This window comes from Benincasa hispida, chromosome 3 (genome assembly GCF_027475165.1).
Source record: "Benincasa hispida cultivar pf3 chromosome 3, pf3_genome.v1.1, whole genome shotgun sequence".
Classification (NCBI taxonomy): Eukaryota; Viridiplantae; Streptophyta; class Magnoliopsida; order Cucurbitales; family Cucurbitaceae; genus Benincasa; species Benincasa hispida.
Genome location: NC_143480.1, coordinates 28,469,956 through 28,485,261, shown reverse-complemented (window position 1 = coordinate 28,485,261; position 15,306 = coordinate 28,469,956). Strand labels below are relative to the sequence as shown.

Genomic DNA, 15,306 nt, shown 5'->3' with positions numbered 1-15,306 from the left:
CCGTATAATTCTAAAATTAAACATAATTATATCTCATAATCACAAATTTCCTTAATTCTAATTTGAACATTTCAAATTAACTTATCACGCTATCCTAGAGCTAGTCCGTTACGAGCCAGTAGGGGGACCTCGCAGACCTACAGATCATGGCCTCCAACGATCCGAGATTAATTAGCTAAACTCATTAGACCAGATTAATCTCTATTCGTTAACTAATGAGTCATTCCACTAAAGCCCATAGTTGCATTCTCCTAAATGTAGATATATTATATCCACATGATTTAACCATAATCAGCAAATCGACCTTTCATAGGTTGTTCATAATAACGGCTGGGTCAAATATCTGTTTTACCCCCAAGATTACGTCTTATTCCTCAAGTCCCTACTGATCCTCTAATGAACAACTGGTTTGTGATCCAATCACCAAATCAAACTCTCTCAGCCTAGTGAGAGGGTAGGGCCCCTTTGTTCAAGACCTGGATTCAGTACTTGAGAGAACAACCTTTCTTCTATCCCTAAATCGGGTAGGCATGAACTCCGTCTTGCATCCTATGTCCCAAATTATCTATCTGGTCTTACCCCTGAAATGGGAGTCTTATTGAATCGGCGCTGTTGAGCCAACCCTCAACTATGCAAATTTAAGGGCAATCTCGAATAAACAGAAGTTCATAGTTAGCTCAGGATTAAGATCGAGTTACCTAGGTCATCTAGGTGAAATAGTTAGTCTTAAACAGTAAACAACGTTATAAAGTAAGAGTGACTTATTTCTTGGTCTTAATCTTATGCAAACTCATTGCATAGGATGCCCCCACTCCTCATGTCATAACATGTACGAATTAGGATCCTATCGTATGTAGCAATTTACAACTCTTTGTAACAATTACAGAGTAGGCCGCATCCAATGGTGTTATCATAATAAGGTACCCAACCTCATTCATGTACCATAGATCATTTTGACTATTTACTCGAACCCGATCCACTCTTATGTCTCTACATAAAGTTCAAGTACTCATACAATAGTCATGGGTCTTAGTTTATTGGATTTGGACTTTCATACAATTTATGAGATCAATAACAAGTATATTGATAATAGAAAATGTTTATCATTTTACAAACTGCGAGTTTTTAGGACATAAAACCCAACAGTCCCACTATGAGTAAACCCTTTTCGGGCTAAGAGAAGTGTGGTGCCACATTGTTCAAGCCCCAGAATCAGTACTTAAGGGAGTAATTTATCTACTTACCTTTCCTTTAAGGAAGAAGTGAATTCCGTCTTGTGTATCTGAGTTCCCAGCTCCCCAATCAGACGAATCCTCAAAGTGGTAGGTTTGAGTCGGCGATCTGGTCACTCGCACCCATGCAAATCAAAGGACCGCAATCATAGGCAGAAGTTCATAACTCACTCAGGATTAAGGTCATATTACCTATGGTCGTTCTAGTGAAATGAAAGTCTCTGTCATGAACGACGTTATATAACGAGACTAAACATTTTGTGGTCCGGTCTTATACAAACTCCTTTGTATAGAGCATCCCCGCTCGCATGTCTATTACATAAATAGTCAGGATCAGATCATTTGTTGCACTTTACAACACTTGTAACATCTACAAATCGGGCCACACTCATAGTGTCACCAGGATAAGGTTTCCCTCCTTTATCCATATACTACAGACCATTTAGGTTATCATTGAAAGCACGATCCACTTGTATGTCTCCATAATAATGTTTAAGTTACAACGATAACCAGGGATCTTAGTTTATTGGTTTGTGGTTAATGCAACTAAAAAATCTCATATTTCATAGACTGAAGTGAATAAAATATCTCATATTATAAATCACAAATATGTTTGTTCATACATATGTTTACAAACTATAGAACCTTAGAGATTTAGAGCATCAACCCCAACACTTATGTCATCATTCTTGATGATGGCATTAAGGATCCATTGACCTTTAAAAAGGAAATGAATGATGTAGACAGAAACCGTTGGATTAAAGCCATGGACCTCAAAATGGAAACTATGTAATTCAATTCGGTTGGGAACTTGTAGATCAGTCGGATGGGGTAAAACCTATTGGTTGTAAATTAATCTACAAGAGGAAACGAGACCAAGCCAGTATGATACAGACCTTTAAGGCTTGACTGGTGGCATAAAGTTATACCTAAAAAGAGTGGGTGGATTGTGAAGAAACGTTCTCTCCTGTTGCCATGATAAAGTCGATTAGAATACTCTTGTCCATAGCCACTTTTTATGATTATGAGATTTGACAGATGGATGTTAAGACAACCTTTTTGAATGACAATTTTGAAGAGAGTATCTATATGGCTCAATTAGGGGGCTTCATTAAATAAGATCAAGAGCAAAAGTTTTACAAACTGAAATGATCCATTTATGGGTTGAAATAAACTTCTAGATCCTGGAATATAAGATTTGGCACTGCAATCAAATCTGGCTTTGAACAGAACGTTGACGAACCTTGTGCCTATATTGATGACATTCTACTCATTGGGAATGATGTAGGATACCTAACTGATGCTAAACAGTGGCTAGCAACATAATTCCTAATAAAAGATTTGGGAGAAGCTCAAGTGGTTCTTGAATCCAAATTGTTCAAAATCGCAAGAACAAATCGTTAGTCCTGCCTCAAGCATCTTATATAGACTGCATAATTCCAAGAGGGGTATGTTACCTTTCAGGCATGAAATTCATCTGTCTAAGGAACAGTGTCCTAAGACACCTAAAAAAGTTGAGGATATGAAATTAATCCCTATGCATCAGCAGTTGATAGTCTGATGTATCTCATGTTGTGTACATGACCTAACATATGCTATGCAGTAGGAATTATCAGTAGGTTTCGGTCCAATCCTGGATATAATCATTGGGTTGTTGTTAAAAATATCCTCAAGTATCTTCGGAGAATGATGGACTATATGTTTGTATATGGTGCTTAGGATTTGATCCTTATAGGATACACTAACTCTGATTTTTAGACCGATATAGATTTGAGGAAATCAACTTTAGGATCAGTGTTCACTCTAGACAGGGGAGCTATAGTTTGGAGGAGTATAAAGCAAAGTTGTAGTGTTGACTTCACCATGGAAGTGGAGTACGTGGCTGCATGTGAAGCAACAAAGGCAGTAGTATGGCTTAGAAAGTTTTTAACCGATTTAGATGTAGTTCTAAATATGCATCTGCCTATCACCCTCTATTGTGATAACGGTGGTGTAATTACAAATATTAAGAACCTAGAAGCCATAAGCGCGGGAAGCACATTGAGTGCAAATACCATTTCATCAAGAAGATAATGCATCAAGGAGACACGATTGTTACGCAAATAATCTCAAAAGACAACATTACTGATTCGTTTACAAAGGATCTCACGACTAAAATGTTTGAGGGTCACCTAGTAAGTTTGGGACTATGAGTTATGTAAATCTTGTACAAGTGAAAGAAGTCGTAGGTATGTGATGACCTAGTTTATTGTATTTATGTTATTTTTTCACACTCAACATTGTATATATGTAACCCCATTGGAGTTTTAGTCCAAGTATTGTGCTTCGCTAATGGTCATGTCGATTAGGTCATATAGCAATAAATCAATAGGAAGGAGGATATATCGATAAATTGATATCAGTTAATCGGTAGCAGTAGAACTGTAATATAGTCGGTATTAGTAAATGCAGTAAATTTTATGAAAATGTGTTGTTTGCTAACTGAATTTCTATGGAAATCAAAATTTCTAAATAAACAATGGCACAACCTTGTTACAAGATTCCCTGGAAAGAATGGTTTCCAGCACAATATATGGGTCTATGAGGATGCTGTTGGAATTTGAAAAGAAGTGTCCAAAGTTGGAGTTTGAGACCAATGAGGATGTTGTTGAGGTCTTACTTGTATATTACATTGAACTTACGATCATGATAAAAGACAAGCACACTTCCGTTGATACAACATTGTTCCTTGATGTTGATGATGTCCGCCATTCTAATAGCATGAATTAGGGGACTATCTTGTAGGAAAGAACACTAGGAGGTTTGCAGAGAGCACTTGCTGGGAAACCAAGTATGTATCAAGACACCAGTGCAGTTGACCCATCCTATATCGTAAAATTCAGCCTTCTGGCTTTCCACTTGCCCTACAGGTATGTCCACTACTGTTATGATGCATCTTCGATTGATCATATTCATTATTATCATACACCTGGACAATTATTTGCATAGGTTTGGCTTGAAATACTATCAACAATCGATGGAGTTGCTGGGACGAAGATAAGTAAAACCACTATTCCTTGTATTATGAGATGGACTTGCGTCCGATCTACACTACAAAGCACGCTTCAAAAGAAGGTGTTCGAGTGTGCATCGGTTAGTTCGTTACTCAACGTAAATTCATTTTACTATCATATTCTAATTCTTACATTTTAATTCATTGGTTAGTTCATTACTCAACGTAAATTCATTTTACTATCATATTCTAATTCTTACACTTTAATTTGCATGATGGCAGACTAGAAATGGAATGAATATTTCTGTTTTGACCGTCTGCTATTTTTTCTTTCTTTTGTCATCAATATTTAATTTTGTGGAATTGCATGAGTATGAAGGAACTGGTAAATCCATATGCATGAGGCTTAAATAGACAACCACGTTACAGTTTTCCTATCGACGGAATATTATAGCGGTAGATCGATAATCGTAGCATGAATGTGGTTATAACAAGAATTTGAAAATTCAACGTTTGGATAGATGAAACAAAATAAAATCGATAAAAGCATTGGGATCTTAACCACTATTGATTTCACCGTAATAATCGGTAAGACAAAGAAAGGGGGTTATAAAATTGTTAAAGCGGTCGGAATCATTAGTGATATTTCGAATAACCGGTAGATCGATAAGACAAAGAAAAGGGAGTTATAAAACTATTAAAGCGACTGGAATCGCTACGGATACTTCTATCTATAAAGTAGTATTGCCTCATTTCAAAGGGCAAATGACATAAATTGAGACAAATATAATCTTGCCAAATATGTGGATCCTAATTCCTAGAACATATTCAAATGCAATTGGATTAAGCACCTTCCCAAACTCAATCAGATTATAAGATTTTATTACGGATAGTACGCTAGACCCCACTTTTAATTACAATTAGGGATGAACATATTAAATAAATTTCAAAGTAATTCGATGGGCCCACAAAATGAATTGTGATTGATTTATACAAATTTCTCAAATAAACATGGCCTAAAATCAAATTAAAACAAAACTCGAAATTTATTAAAAAAAATGACATCATGAAATTTAAAAAATTTAAAATTCAGAAATAAAAATATAATATTTCAGAACTTAGGGATTAAATGAAAGCTCGACCCAAAAAAAAAATAATAATAAGGATTAAAGATATTTGCCCCTTCTTCTATGTTAAGAATTTGCGATAAACCTATTAGCAGTTTTTGACGTATTTCTACTGATCGGCATCCATTTCCTATACCATCCATTAGTTTTTCACTTCAACCGCAACTTTTTTCTTTGGATTTTGGAATCGTACTTTGTTTTCATGAATTTCTCTTTCTTTTCGGTGAAGATTTAAGCAGCGACTTTGCATCCAATTGATCAATGGCTCTTCTCGGCTCCGCAATTACCAACGAGGTGCAATTTCTATTCCCTAATTCGGTCTTCTTTTCTGATTATCTCTGTCTGCTTGATCTTCTTCGGCTCTCTCTTTTGATTGTTCGCTAATTTAGGAAAACCCTTTGAAGAATTTGTTTAACGTCTTTCCAGTTAGTGATCGGATGGAAAGGTGTTCGTATGTTTCACTTTTAACGATCTCCTATGTAGGATTTCATTTTATTGTGGCGAGTTTTGTTTGGCAAGGAGGAAAATCACTTGAACTCCATTGCCGGAAGCTATGTGTTTTAGTGGCAACGTTGAGATGGAATTAATCGTCTTTTCATTCGCGTTTGTTGAGCTAAGGTTAGGGATAGAAGTTTGAATGATTTGGTGCAATCTTTAGAAGGTTATGAAGAGTATTCAAATGTAGTATTAATAGTTTTTTGAGAAGTCAATTTGCCTGAGAACGTGGCAAATATATGATATTTGGGATCTTTGATGCAGGTTGGATTGCAGCTGCTCCTGTATCCCCTTGGTTCCAATGTCGTTGTTCGTACGGCATGGTAAAGCTTCGACTTAAAAACTTCTTTTAACACTTGGTCTTATTTGTCTTAACGCTTTTCCTAGTAGCGCTTGTTCAACATATTTTTCATTTTGCTCTAAGAAATATACTAGTGGGAGATGCAAGTCTGAAATCTACATAAGGAGAATATGTTTCAATTGGACTACTTTTATAATGTTAGCTGTATTTATGGTATGAATCACCTGGTCTTATCTACTGGTTTTCATTGTGCCTTTTGGCTTGTTTAGCTGTTCTGTAGGTATTGTCTTACCTGTGTATTCCACCTTCAAGGCAATCGAGAAGAAAGATCAAAATGAGCAACAGAAGTGGCTTTTGTATTGGGCAGGTTGGGGAAAGATCTTTTCAGTTTTCTCCTTCGTTGATTTTTGTTGTTTAGCTTCTCAAAAGAAATGTTTTTATTTTCAGCTTTCTTGATTTTTATTTTCAAACAATGGATTGGTTTTTATGTTGTGTCATGGAGAAACATGAGAGCGCTATCTTGAGCATGTATAACTAGAACAATGTAACTAATTTAGTCTGGCCTGTCTGTACTTGTCTTACTATATGCGCTGAATCAATTTCACTGACGTGGCAGATCATAAAACATTTTTTTTTTTTTTTATTCTACTAATAATTTGTAATGTTATATGGCTATTAAAATGTCTGTAAACATAAGCCTCTATATTCTGTCTAATGTCCCAGCACTCAGCATTATGGGTGGAGGAAGGATGTGTATTTAGATACTTGAATTGTTGCATGAAATCTTTGTTACCTTTCAAGAAATTCTAATGTACATAAGCTTCATGTGACATCAAAGGCACTAATCTTTTCTGTATTTGTATCAATACAGCCTATGGATCTTTCAGCCTTGTTGAAGTGTTCTCAGACAAACTTCTTTCATGGTATCATTCTTTTACAGTTTTACATTTTCTATTTTTTTTCCATCTTATGTACATGATTTTCAGTTTAAAAGAAGCATATATAAGGTGTCCTCCCTTATTAGTCAAATTTAGTGTCCGTCGAGTGTGGATCTTGTTGATCAGTGAGCTCTTTATGTATGAAAATTTTGTTCTTGCAAGTTGCTAGCATAAATTGGAATCCTGTCAACTTCAAACACATTTCTTCTTTTAACCACAAATGATGGGCAATAACTACAGCTATTAGAAAGATTGAGCTGTATTTCTGTACGTTGTAAGTTGTAAGCTTTGTTTGATTGCCGCTAAATCTTGTTATAGTTTAGTCCTTGATATCAAGTACTAGTAGTAGGCATATCCGTGCAGTATATTTTATCTGCTGGTGGAATTGCAGGTTTCCAGTGTACTATCATCTGAAGTTTGCGTTTCTTGTTTGGCTCCAGCTCCCGGCAACTGATGTAAGTATGGGTTTCTGAATTTCTAGATTTGATTTTCTATAGGAAACAAAAGTCTGGTATAATCACAAACCACTTGATTACAATTATAAAAACCACAAAGGAGGTTAGATCTTATACAGTTGTCCTTCCCGCTGCCTCTTTCTTTTATCGACGATAATGATTATTATGATGCTCTTTCTTTTATCCTATTTTTAAGACCCTGTCAATTCATCTTCTGTTTTTTGAGATGAGGAACTCAAATTCTATTGATGAGAAAAGTATACTACAAAGTGGGATAAGGGAAGTATTTCAAACATACCTTGAGAGAATATACCAAAAAGAACCACGCAATCCGTAGCCTCCCAAGTTTCCTCCGTCTCCCCTTTACCATCAATTGTTCGATAGTTTCTTTCGAACTATAGGTCTAATCCACCTGAGAAAAAGTCGTCGATCCCATTAATCTATAAGGCCTTGCTTTTTGTTCTTTAAGTGGTGACCAGAAAAGTATGTGTTTTAAAATATCCTTGTGTCCAATAGGTCATCCAATTTTAAAAGTGTTTAACAAGTAGACAATTTTGAAATTCATTACCCTGTTGGACATAAATGTTTGGAGACTTTTTTTTTTCTTTCGACACTTTTTAAAGTTCATAGACCTATTAAACTCAACCTTAAAAGTTGAAGAATAAACTTGTAATCCATCCTTGCTATCTTTCAGTTTAAGGCATTTCCACCTTTCATCCTAATAGTTAGTGTCATGTCTGCTTCAACTTGTAATTTAACCTTTATATGGTCTACATATTACGGTTTACTGTTAAGCTCAAGCTACTTGTTTGTCACGCGTATGGTTAGTGCTACAACCAGTCCCCTATTAAAAATGCCATAAAAATACAATTGAGCTGTGATTGTACCCATTTAGCAGAGTAGTAGTCTGAATTCGGAGAGTAGTTACATTTGTGATGCTTTTGACCTTTGAGGTTGCTTTAGATTTTATTGAAAACAATATAAGGGCCTCAGCACTAGGTAGGTTCCACTCATCAGACGTCAACAAATCCTGTTCAACGTGTTCTGAACCATTACTCCATATTCATCTGTTGCGTTTCAGCACTTATTGTTGCCTTTTCTTTTCAGGGGGCAAAGAAATTATACACGAGCCACCTGCGTCCTTTCCTGCTGAAGCATCAAGCAAAAGTGGACAGGATTTTGGGGTCTGTTTCTGATGAAATGGTAACTCCTCCGTTTTACAGTTAGTCACCTTTTGCCTTCACAGAAATATTTGACCTTCAAGCGCTTGTAAAACATCCATTATATGCTGTCTCATACAAAATTAAAGGATTCCCTATGTTCTCTAGTCCCTAACAATACAATTTCCAGATCCACGAGCAATTTTAAAGCGGTCATTATCGTTTCTTCAATTGCAGGTGAAAACCATCAGCAGACATCAAGCAGAAATTCAGTATTTTAGAACAATTGTTATGAAGATAATGGGATCAGGTAAACACGTAGGAATGTTTTTGCTATTTGATTAGTTTATTAATGCATTTTTTTTTAACATCTTTTCTCAAACCACTGGAACAGACGAACGATCATCAAGACTTGGAACAGCCAGACCAAATGGGGCTGGAAGACGCCTACAAATTGAGGATCAAAACTCAGATACAGAGTCCGATCTTGATGATTAACTTATTTTGCCTACAATTTCTATTCGTTGATGTTAATTACCACAATATAAACCCCCGTTCCTGGAAGTTCGTATTGGTAGCTGCTTGTAAAAATTGAGTCTGGCTCTCAAGTGTCGACCAACAGTCCTTCCCCCCCCCCCCCCCCCACACACAATAACTTTCACTCAAAAGTGTAAACTAATGGAAGCCTTAGAATCTTTTCATAGTAGATCATCAAGTTCAGTAATTGCAACAGAAAACTTGTAAGTATTTGTAATCAATCCTTAGAGTATCGTTCCTATGCACCAGAGGCTTTCACGGTGCAAGTGAACCACCAAGTGAAAAAATTTCTTTTATAATGTTACAGTTGTTGAAACAGGGTCAAGCGTATAGATTAGTCAGAAAAATAAAAATTTCTATATTCCTAAGCAAGATCATAAATTCGAGTTAATATGGTTTCTCTCCCACCTTCCAGAATTCATAGCTTTTGAATGGAATTGATGTTCTTAATCCTTGCCCTCACCGCCTCGAGATTGAGCAGGCGGCATGGCGGTCCCTTTTTCAAAGTTAGCTAATGCCTCTGGCCCGCAAAATCGTGTCAACTCTTCCTGTTCCACAGATTAAAAAAGAGTTCAATATAGAGAGGATTTGATTGCGTTAATAACAAGCATATGAAAAGGAGAAGAATATTTGACCTTGATGGAACTATTTTCTGATGTTAGCTTTTCACATTCCTCGGAGAGCCTTTGTAACTCATCCCTAAGAGTACGGTTTTCGTTGTTCAATGTTTGCACTCTTGCCTGTAGTTCTTCGCACTCCGCCTGTCATTAACAACAGAATTTGACAAAACCGGAGATTCTGATGCTCACAAATGATGGAAACCCATATTTTTACAGTAGTAGAATCCACCTCATTCAATGAGTAAAGTAGTACTCATGGTTCAAAATTTTCTCAAAAACTACTAATTGTGACTACTACTAGGCCTTGATGATCCAAATTTGACGTCATTCAATTATATATTATATCGTTTTAATTTCATAGACTTCACACCGATTCTGTTATAGCATTCAAAGAATAAGATAAGTACGATGGAAAACCGTAGAACAAGAAATTTTTCCAGTTCACACAAGAATGTGACACATCAAAAAGTGGCAAAAAAAATTCCAGTTTCTCCACATCTATATGATCTGTAATTGTATTTCGCACGGCTGATATCAATCATAAATACTATACGTCTTAAACTTTTCCATGAATATTAATGAAAAAGTCCAGTAAATAGAATATGCCATTTTCTGAAGTACAAAGAGACTCAAGTCCAAAGAAATAATGTAAAAGTGATACTTGACTAAAATGTCTTGAAGTTTTCCATGGATATTAATGAAAAAGTTCAGTCAATAGAATATGCAAAAAAATTTCTGAAGTGCAAAGACTCAAGTCCAAAGAAATAATGTAAAAGGGATACTTAACTCACGGGGAGAAAGTAAGAAATGACTCGCATAGTAAATGATTGATATATTCTTACACAATATGAAAGTTAACATACGTGAGAATGCATACCTGCTTACGTAATCTCGACCTCCTAGCAGACTCTCGGTTAGATTGCTTCCTTTTCTGTCTTTTTAGCTCACGTTCGTCCTACCAATTGACATACAAAATTGAAGAATTTCAACAAAAATTGTATCAGGGTATCCGAAAGTAAAATACTGACAGATTGAGTGTATAAAATGAGAAACGAACTGCTATGGGTGGTATGTTTATCGACATATTAGACCAAATTTAACAGGAATAAATAAATCCATTGCCTCTATAGTTTAAGAACTTCAAAAGAATATCATTATAAAGAGAAGTCTGAGAGTTTATTTCAGGGAGAGAGAGCTCATACTTGAACCCATTGTTCAGGCATCACACCATCACGACCAACCATCGGTACTGAAACAATAGCTGAGGAGACGGCATTTCCTCTCACCTTTCCAGCCCCTGGAGCTGGAGTGGTGGTATTCCACAAATCCATTCCCATGTTCAGATTAGTTCCATGAATGGAGGTGATCGGTTTCCCAGTCACTGAAGATTTGGCATTTGGTCCACCCGTGTTATTTTGTGCATTGGCTCCTGAAAATTGCAGTTCATTTACAGCATTGATAGAAACATACATGAGAAGTCCAAATTAAACTAAAGTTGAAAATCATACCATCTGCCAGCATCTGGTTGAAGCTTCCTTTCTTATTTGCAACAAATTCCTGAAGAAATGGGAATACTCTCACTAGTACAATGGTATCGTAGTAGTACAACTCAGAAGATTGAAAAACTTGGAGAAAAAGGCACATACCTGTTGGTTAGCATTCTCATCACTGCCTTCTGATGAGCCCTCGGTGCCACTTTCAGCACTGTAAAATACCAGAAATTCTTGATCACACGAGGTTGATTTAAAAATAGAATACAACCTACACCAAGCCTCAAGTTAAAGCACCTTTGAGAAGCACCATCATTTCCAGAACTTGAAGCCACCTTTCCACTCTCCCCGGTCCTACCACCACCTGAAGCAGTATTTCCTCCCTTGGATTTTTTTGAGGCCCTTTCTTTTCCATCAGGGGACTTTCCTTCATATTCTGCATTAATTGGTCCAGAGCCAGGAGTCTACAAGCGAAACACAACTATATCAAGAACCAACTTAAATCCTTCTATTCTATTCTATTCTATTCTAGTGAGTTGTGTGGGTATTTAAGAAGGAATGATCAGGCAAAGAGCATATGATATTAATATGAAACCATAATGAAAAAAGAATCACTGATTTGAACATGAATAAAATTCACTAGCCCATCATGTAAAATGGAGATTACCACGGTGATATTGGGATGGGCATAAACTCCTCCAGGAGGATATATAGCTGGATAAGGTACTGGAGTCCCATAAGGTGGCATCAAAGGATGCTGGAAAATGTTGACACAAAATTAAGAAAATAAGAACATCATTGTCCTGTCCTCTCTGGACCATATCAAACCCCATACGACTTCTTGAGACGATAGATAACTACAATTACCTGACCTCCCCAGAGGTAAGGGTGGGGAGTTGGAGAAGCAACAGTAGATGCAAAGAAGGGAGGTGGAGTAGCACCAGCACCATAATAAGCCTACAAAATAGGCTAAACTTTGAGACGGCAGTATTCATTGAAATCTTCGTTACTATTCTAGGTGTTTAATGAATTCAAAAGGCAATTAGCATGAAATCAAAAATCCATATCAACCTGCATTGAACTTGACCAATCAGGATATGAAGGTGTTGGAGCTATTTCCTGTGCGTAACAAATCAAAGAATATCAAGACATGAACAACTTGAGAATAGAACTGGCAAAAGGAAGGAAGGTTATACAACCTGGGATGAAGAGGGAGGTTTGGAAGTTTTAGAAGGCGTGCCCTCTTCCCCTGTCCCCATCAACCAAAGCTGAAACCAAACCACTACACTTCAACAATTTTCGAGTTGCAGTCCTGTGTCCTGATGATTCTACGACCAACCTGATAATCAGTTACCATGAATGAGAGAAATACACTCGAATTGTTAATTTAGGAAAAACAACATAGTTTCATTCAATAAGTACGTTGTGCAATAACAAATTCATAGTTGGACTGGTACACTACCAATCTACAGAGTTAATAAGATGCAATAGGATGAGGATCATTCAACACCGTGGAAGTAAAAATAGACCATATCTATTTATATTGCAGTAAATCGGATCATATACTAGACACCAGATTTCCAAATAAGGATCTGCTTCCTGAAATTAGTGAGCATTCCAATAGTCTCACTCACCCCTTTAGACGCCTTATCATGATTAACTTTCTCTAATCATAGAAATTAATGACATCCTGTTCTCAAGGTTCCACTCTTTCATATCCCTAATTGTAGGTTCCATCATAAACGCCGAAAAATAATGCGTCGATCATTAAACCCCAAATGGGAAATCTAACACATAGTACCTACACCTACCTATAAGAACACAGCTTCCAATCTATTCCAATCCCAAAACACATGGGTAAAATCATTCGAACAAAACAAAAAAATTTCCCTAAACGTAGAATTGGATATAAAATTGCAGCGGAGAACTCCATTAATCGTCGAATTAAACATCGAAGGGCACATATCGTGGGGGAAATTGATGTCATCAAGTAAAAGAAGGGATTGGTGAAACGAAAAACACTTGGATTGAGAAATTGAAGTAAGAAAAGGAAGTTGAATTGAGTCGAGAAACCACAATAAGGCCGAGATAATTTCGCATCCCAAGAATCAAGTTCAATTCGAATACAATAGACAGCCAGATGAGAAGACATTAACAAACGAAACAAAAATTAAGACCAAATACGACCAAACGTTTCAAAACACTACGTGTCTGTGTAGGAAGAAACTAAAACTCTAGAGAGAGAGAGAGACCTGCTTTCATGGCGCAAGAAGCTTTCAGAGGAATGATGTGGAAGTCCAGGTGGAAGGCGTGTCTGTATGTAGGTTGTTGACTGGAAGATCAACGGTTGGGAATTGTGGATTCTGGACCTCTCGAAAACCAAATCCAATCTCTGCGGCTCAGAAAAGAAACCACAAACTTCTCCCAGGACAAAACCTAGTTACTCTGTGTGTGAGGGTGACTGTGCCGGTTGTCGGGAGGCGGCGGCGGCGGGACGAGTAGAGATGCAGAGTACGGCGGAAGAAGAGGGTGGCGCCACCAGTGGAACCGCCTCGGCCAACGAAGAAGGCTGCGCGTGGTAAAACGGAGAGATGGGGATCGGGTGTGACGGTTTCGTTATAGGATAACCTGAGTTGAGTTTAATCGAACGGTCTTCGGGTTAGGGTTTCGCCAATTGACACGTGCGAAAAGATCCTTCCAGCTGTCCACGTTTTACTGGATCAGATTTGTGACGAAGCCGAACTTCGGTGACTCATCATGACAGCTAATGGATAACCTTAAATCTTGTACTTTTTTTTTTCTTTACATTAATCTTCCTAATTTCTTTCATCTAATTTATTCTCATCTATTTCATATTTTTAAAATATGAAGTTTGTAGAATTAAAATGTTGTTACTAAAATATATATATTTGTAAAAAGAAAAAAAAATTGTAGTTCAATAATAATAGGATGAAGGATCTAAATGGGAGATTATTAGTTGCTTGTTAGATACAAAATTAATTGGTTAATTTATCCAAAGGAAATTGAAAGGTTAAAAATTCATTAGACAAACTTTTTTTCTTTTTTTTTTTTTAGAAAAGACAAACAATTTATATTTCTCTATAATATATTTATGGTTTTTGACATGTGAATCGAAATAAATTTATTGAATATAAAATTAGGAAGTTCAAAAATTGAAACTTTATGTTTTTTAAGTACCGAAATTTTATAAGTGAATTAGTTTAACTTATAATTCACTTGTAGGCACAATTTAAAATATAACGTATTGGTTTAATTAGGTCAATGGAATAATGCTTTAAAATATGTTAATATAACTAAGTAGGAATATTTTTTAGATCTATAAAAAGTAACTTACTTTAAATTTAGACCAATAAACACAAACGAGGATTAAAATTTATTAAAAGACAAAAAAAGGTCAAACTGTATGTTATTTTATTTTTAATAATGTTTTGCTGGGTTTCCATTGCATATTTATTTATCAAAACAAGCAAAACTGAAATTTGTAATAAATAATTGGTCGTGTACTGTTCGAATATAAATAATGTTTTCACCAGCAGCCATCAAATCTGATTAATGCTACGCCGAAATTAAATAATTTTTAAGAATATGATGAAGTGCTGACTGTAAATAGATGCATAGAAGTAGAGTCATGCATTAAATTTTGCCCAATATCGACATTTTTATTTATATCTTTATATCTTTATATTTTTGACATTGATATAATATGTGATCTGACATTTACAATATATTAAAAAAAATTAGGAAACGTGAAAGAATAAATAAAGGGAGATTTTCAAAAATAAAATAAAATAAAACTATTTACATAAAATAGTAAAATTTTAATTTTCTTTCGTAGAGGTTGATAAAAACTGATAGAAGTCTATCAATTTTTATCAATGATAGAACTGATAAAAGTTCATCACTGAGAAGCGCTAATAGAAGTTGATCCATATCTATTA

General features: G+C 35.9%; 2 protein-coding genes across 2 annotated transcripts; one reads left to right on the top strand and one right to left on the bottom strand.

Moving 5' to 3' along the window:
* Positions 1 to 5,363: 5,363 nt before the first annotated feature.
* On the top strand, positions 5,364 to 9,437 carry HVA22K (HVA22-like protein K). The gene is made up of 8 exons (XM_039026233.2): positions 5,364 to 5,645; positions 6,111 to 6,169; positions 6,417 to 6,514; positions 7,019 to 7,070; positions 7,477 to 7,540; positions 8,648 to 8,743; positions 8,938 to 9,010; positions 9,095 to 9,437. The coding sequence occupies exons 1-8, from the start codon at positions 5,613 to 5,615 to the stop codon at positions 9,196 to 9,198; spliced, it is 579 nt and encodes a 192-aa protein (XP_038882161.1). The 5' UTR covers positions 5,364 to 5,612; the 3' UTR covers positions 9,199 to 9,437.
* On the bottom strand, positions 9,425 to 13,982 carry GBF1 (G-box binding factor 1). Its single transcript, XM_039026229.2, has 12 exons — positions 13,600 to 13,982; positions 12,547 to 12,686; positions 12,419 to 12,466; positions 12,215 to 12,304; positions 12,015 to 12,104; positions 11,645 to 11,811; positions 11,504 to 11,561; positions 11,366 to 11,414; positions 11,060 to 11,286; positions 10,735 to 10,812; positions 9,873 to 9,998; positions 9,425 to 9,785 (listed from the first exon to the last, which is right to left on the bottom strand). The coding sequence occupies exons 2-12, from the start codon at positions 12,604 to 12,606 to the stop codon at positions 9,684 to 9,686; spliced, it is 1,095 nt and encodes a 364-aa protein (XP_038882157.1). The 5' UTR covers positions 12,607 to 12,686; positions 13,600 to 13,982; the 3' UTR covers positions 9,425 to 9,683.
* Between the last annotated feature and the right edge of the window lie 1,324 nt (positions 13,983 to 15,306).

What these genes read in the sequence shown, in the direction of transcription:
- HVA22K (XM_039026233.2), top strand. Translation starts at nt 5,613, where the DNA reads ATGGCTCTTCTCGGCTCCGCAATTACCAACGAG. An exon ending in GTCGTTGTTCGTACGGCATG is followed by an intron (nt 6,170 to 6,416) that starts GTAAAGCTTCGA and finishes TGGCTTGTTTAG; the next exon opens with CTGTTCTGTAGGTATTGTCT. An exon ending in TCAGACAAACTTCTTTCATG is followed by an intron (nt 7,071 to 7,476) that starts GTATCATTCTTT and finishes GTGGAATTGCAG; the next exon opens with GTTTCCAGTGTACTATCATC.
- GBF1 (XM_039026229.2), bottom strand. Translation starts at nt 12,606, where the DNA reads ATGGGGACAGGGGAAGAGGGCACGCCTTCTAAAACTTCCAAACCTCCC. An exon ending in CTTACCTCTGGGGAGGTCAG is followed by an intron (nt 12,105 to 12,214) that starts GTAATTGTAGTT and finishes AACATTTTCCAG; the next exon opens with CATCCTTTGATGCCACCTTA. An exon ending in ATGAGAATGCTAACCAACAG is followed by an intron (nt 11,415 to 11,503) that starts GTATGTGCCTTT and finishes CCATTTCTTCAG; the next exon opens with GAATTTGTTGCAAATAAGAA.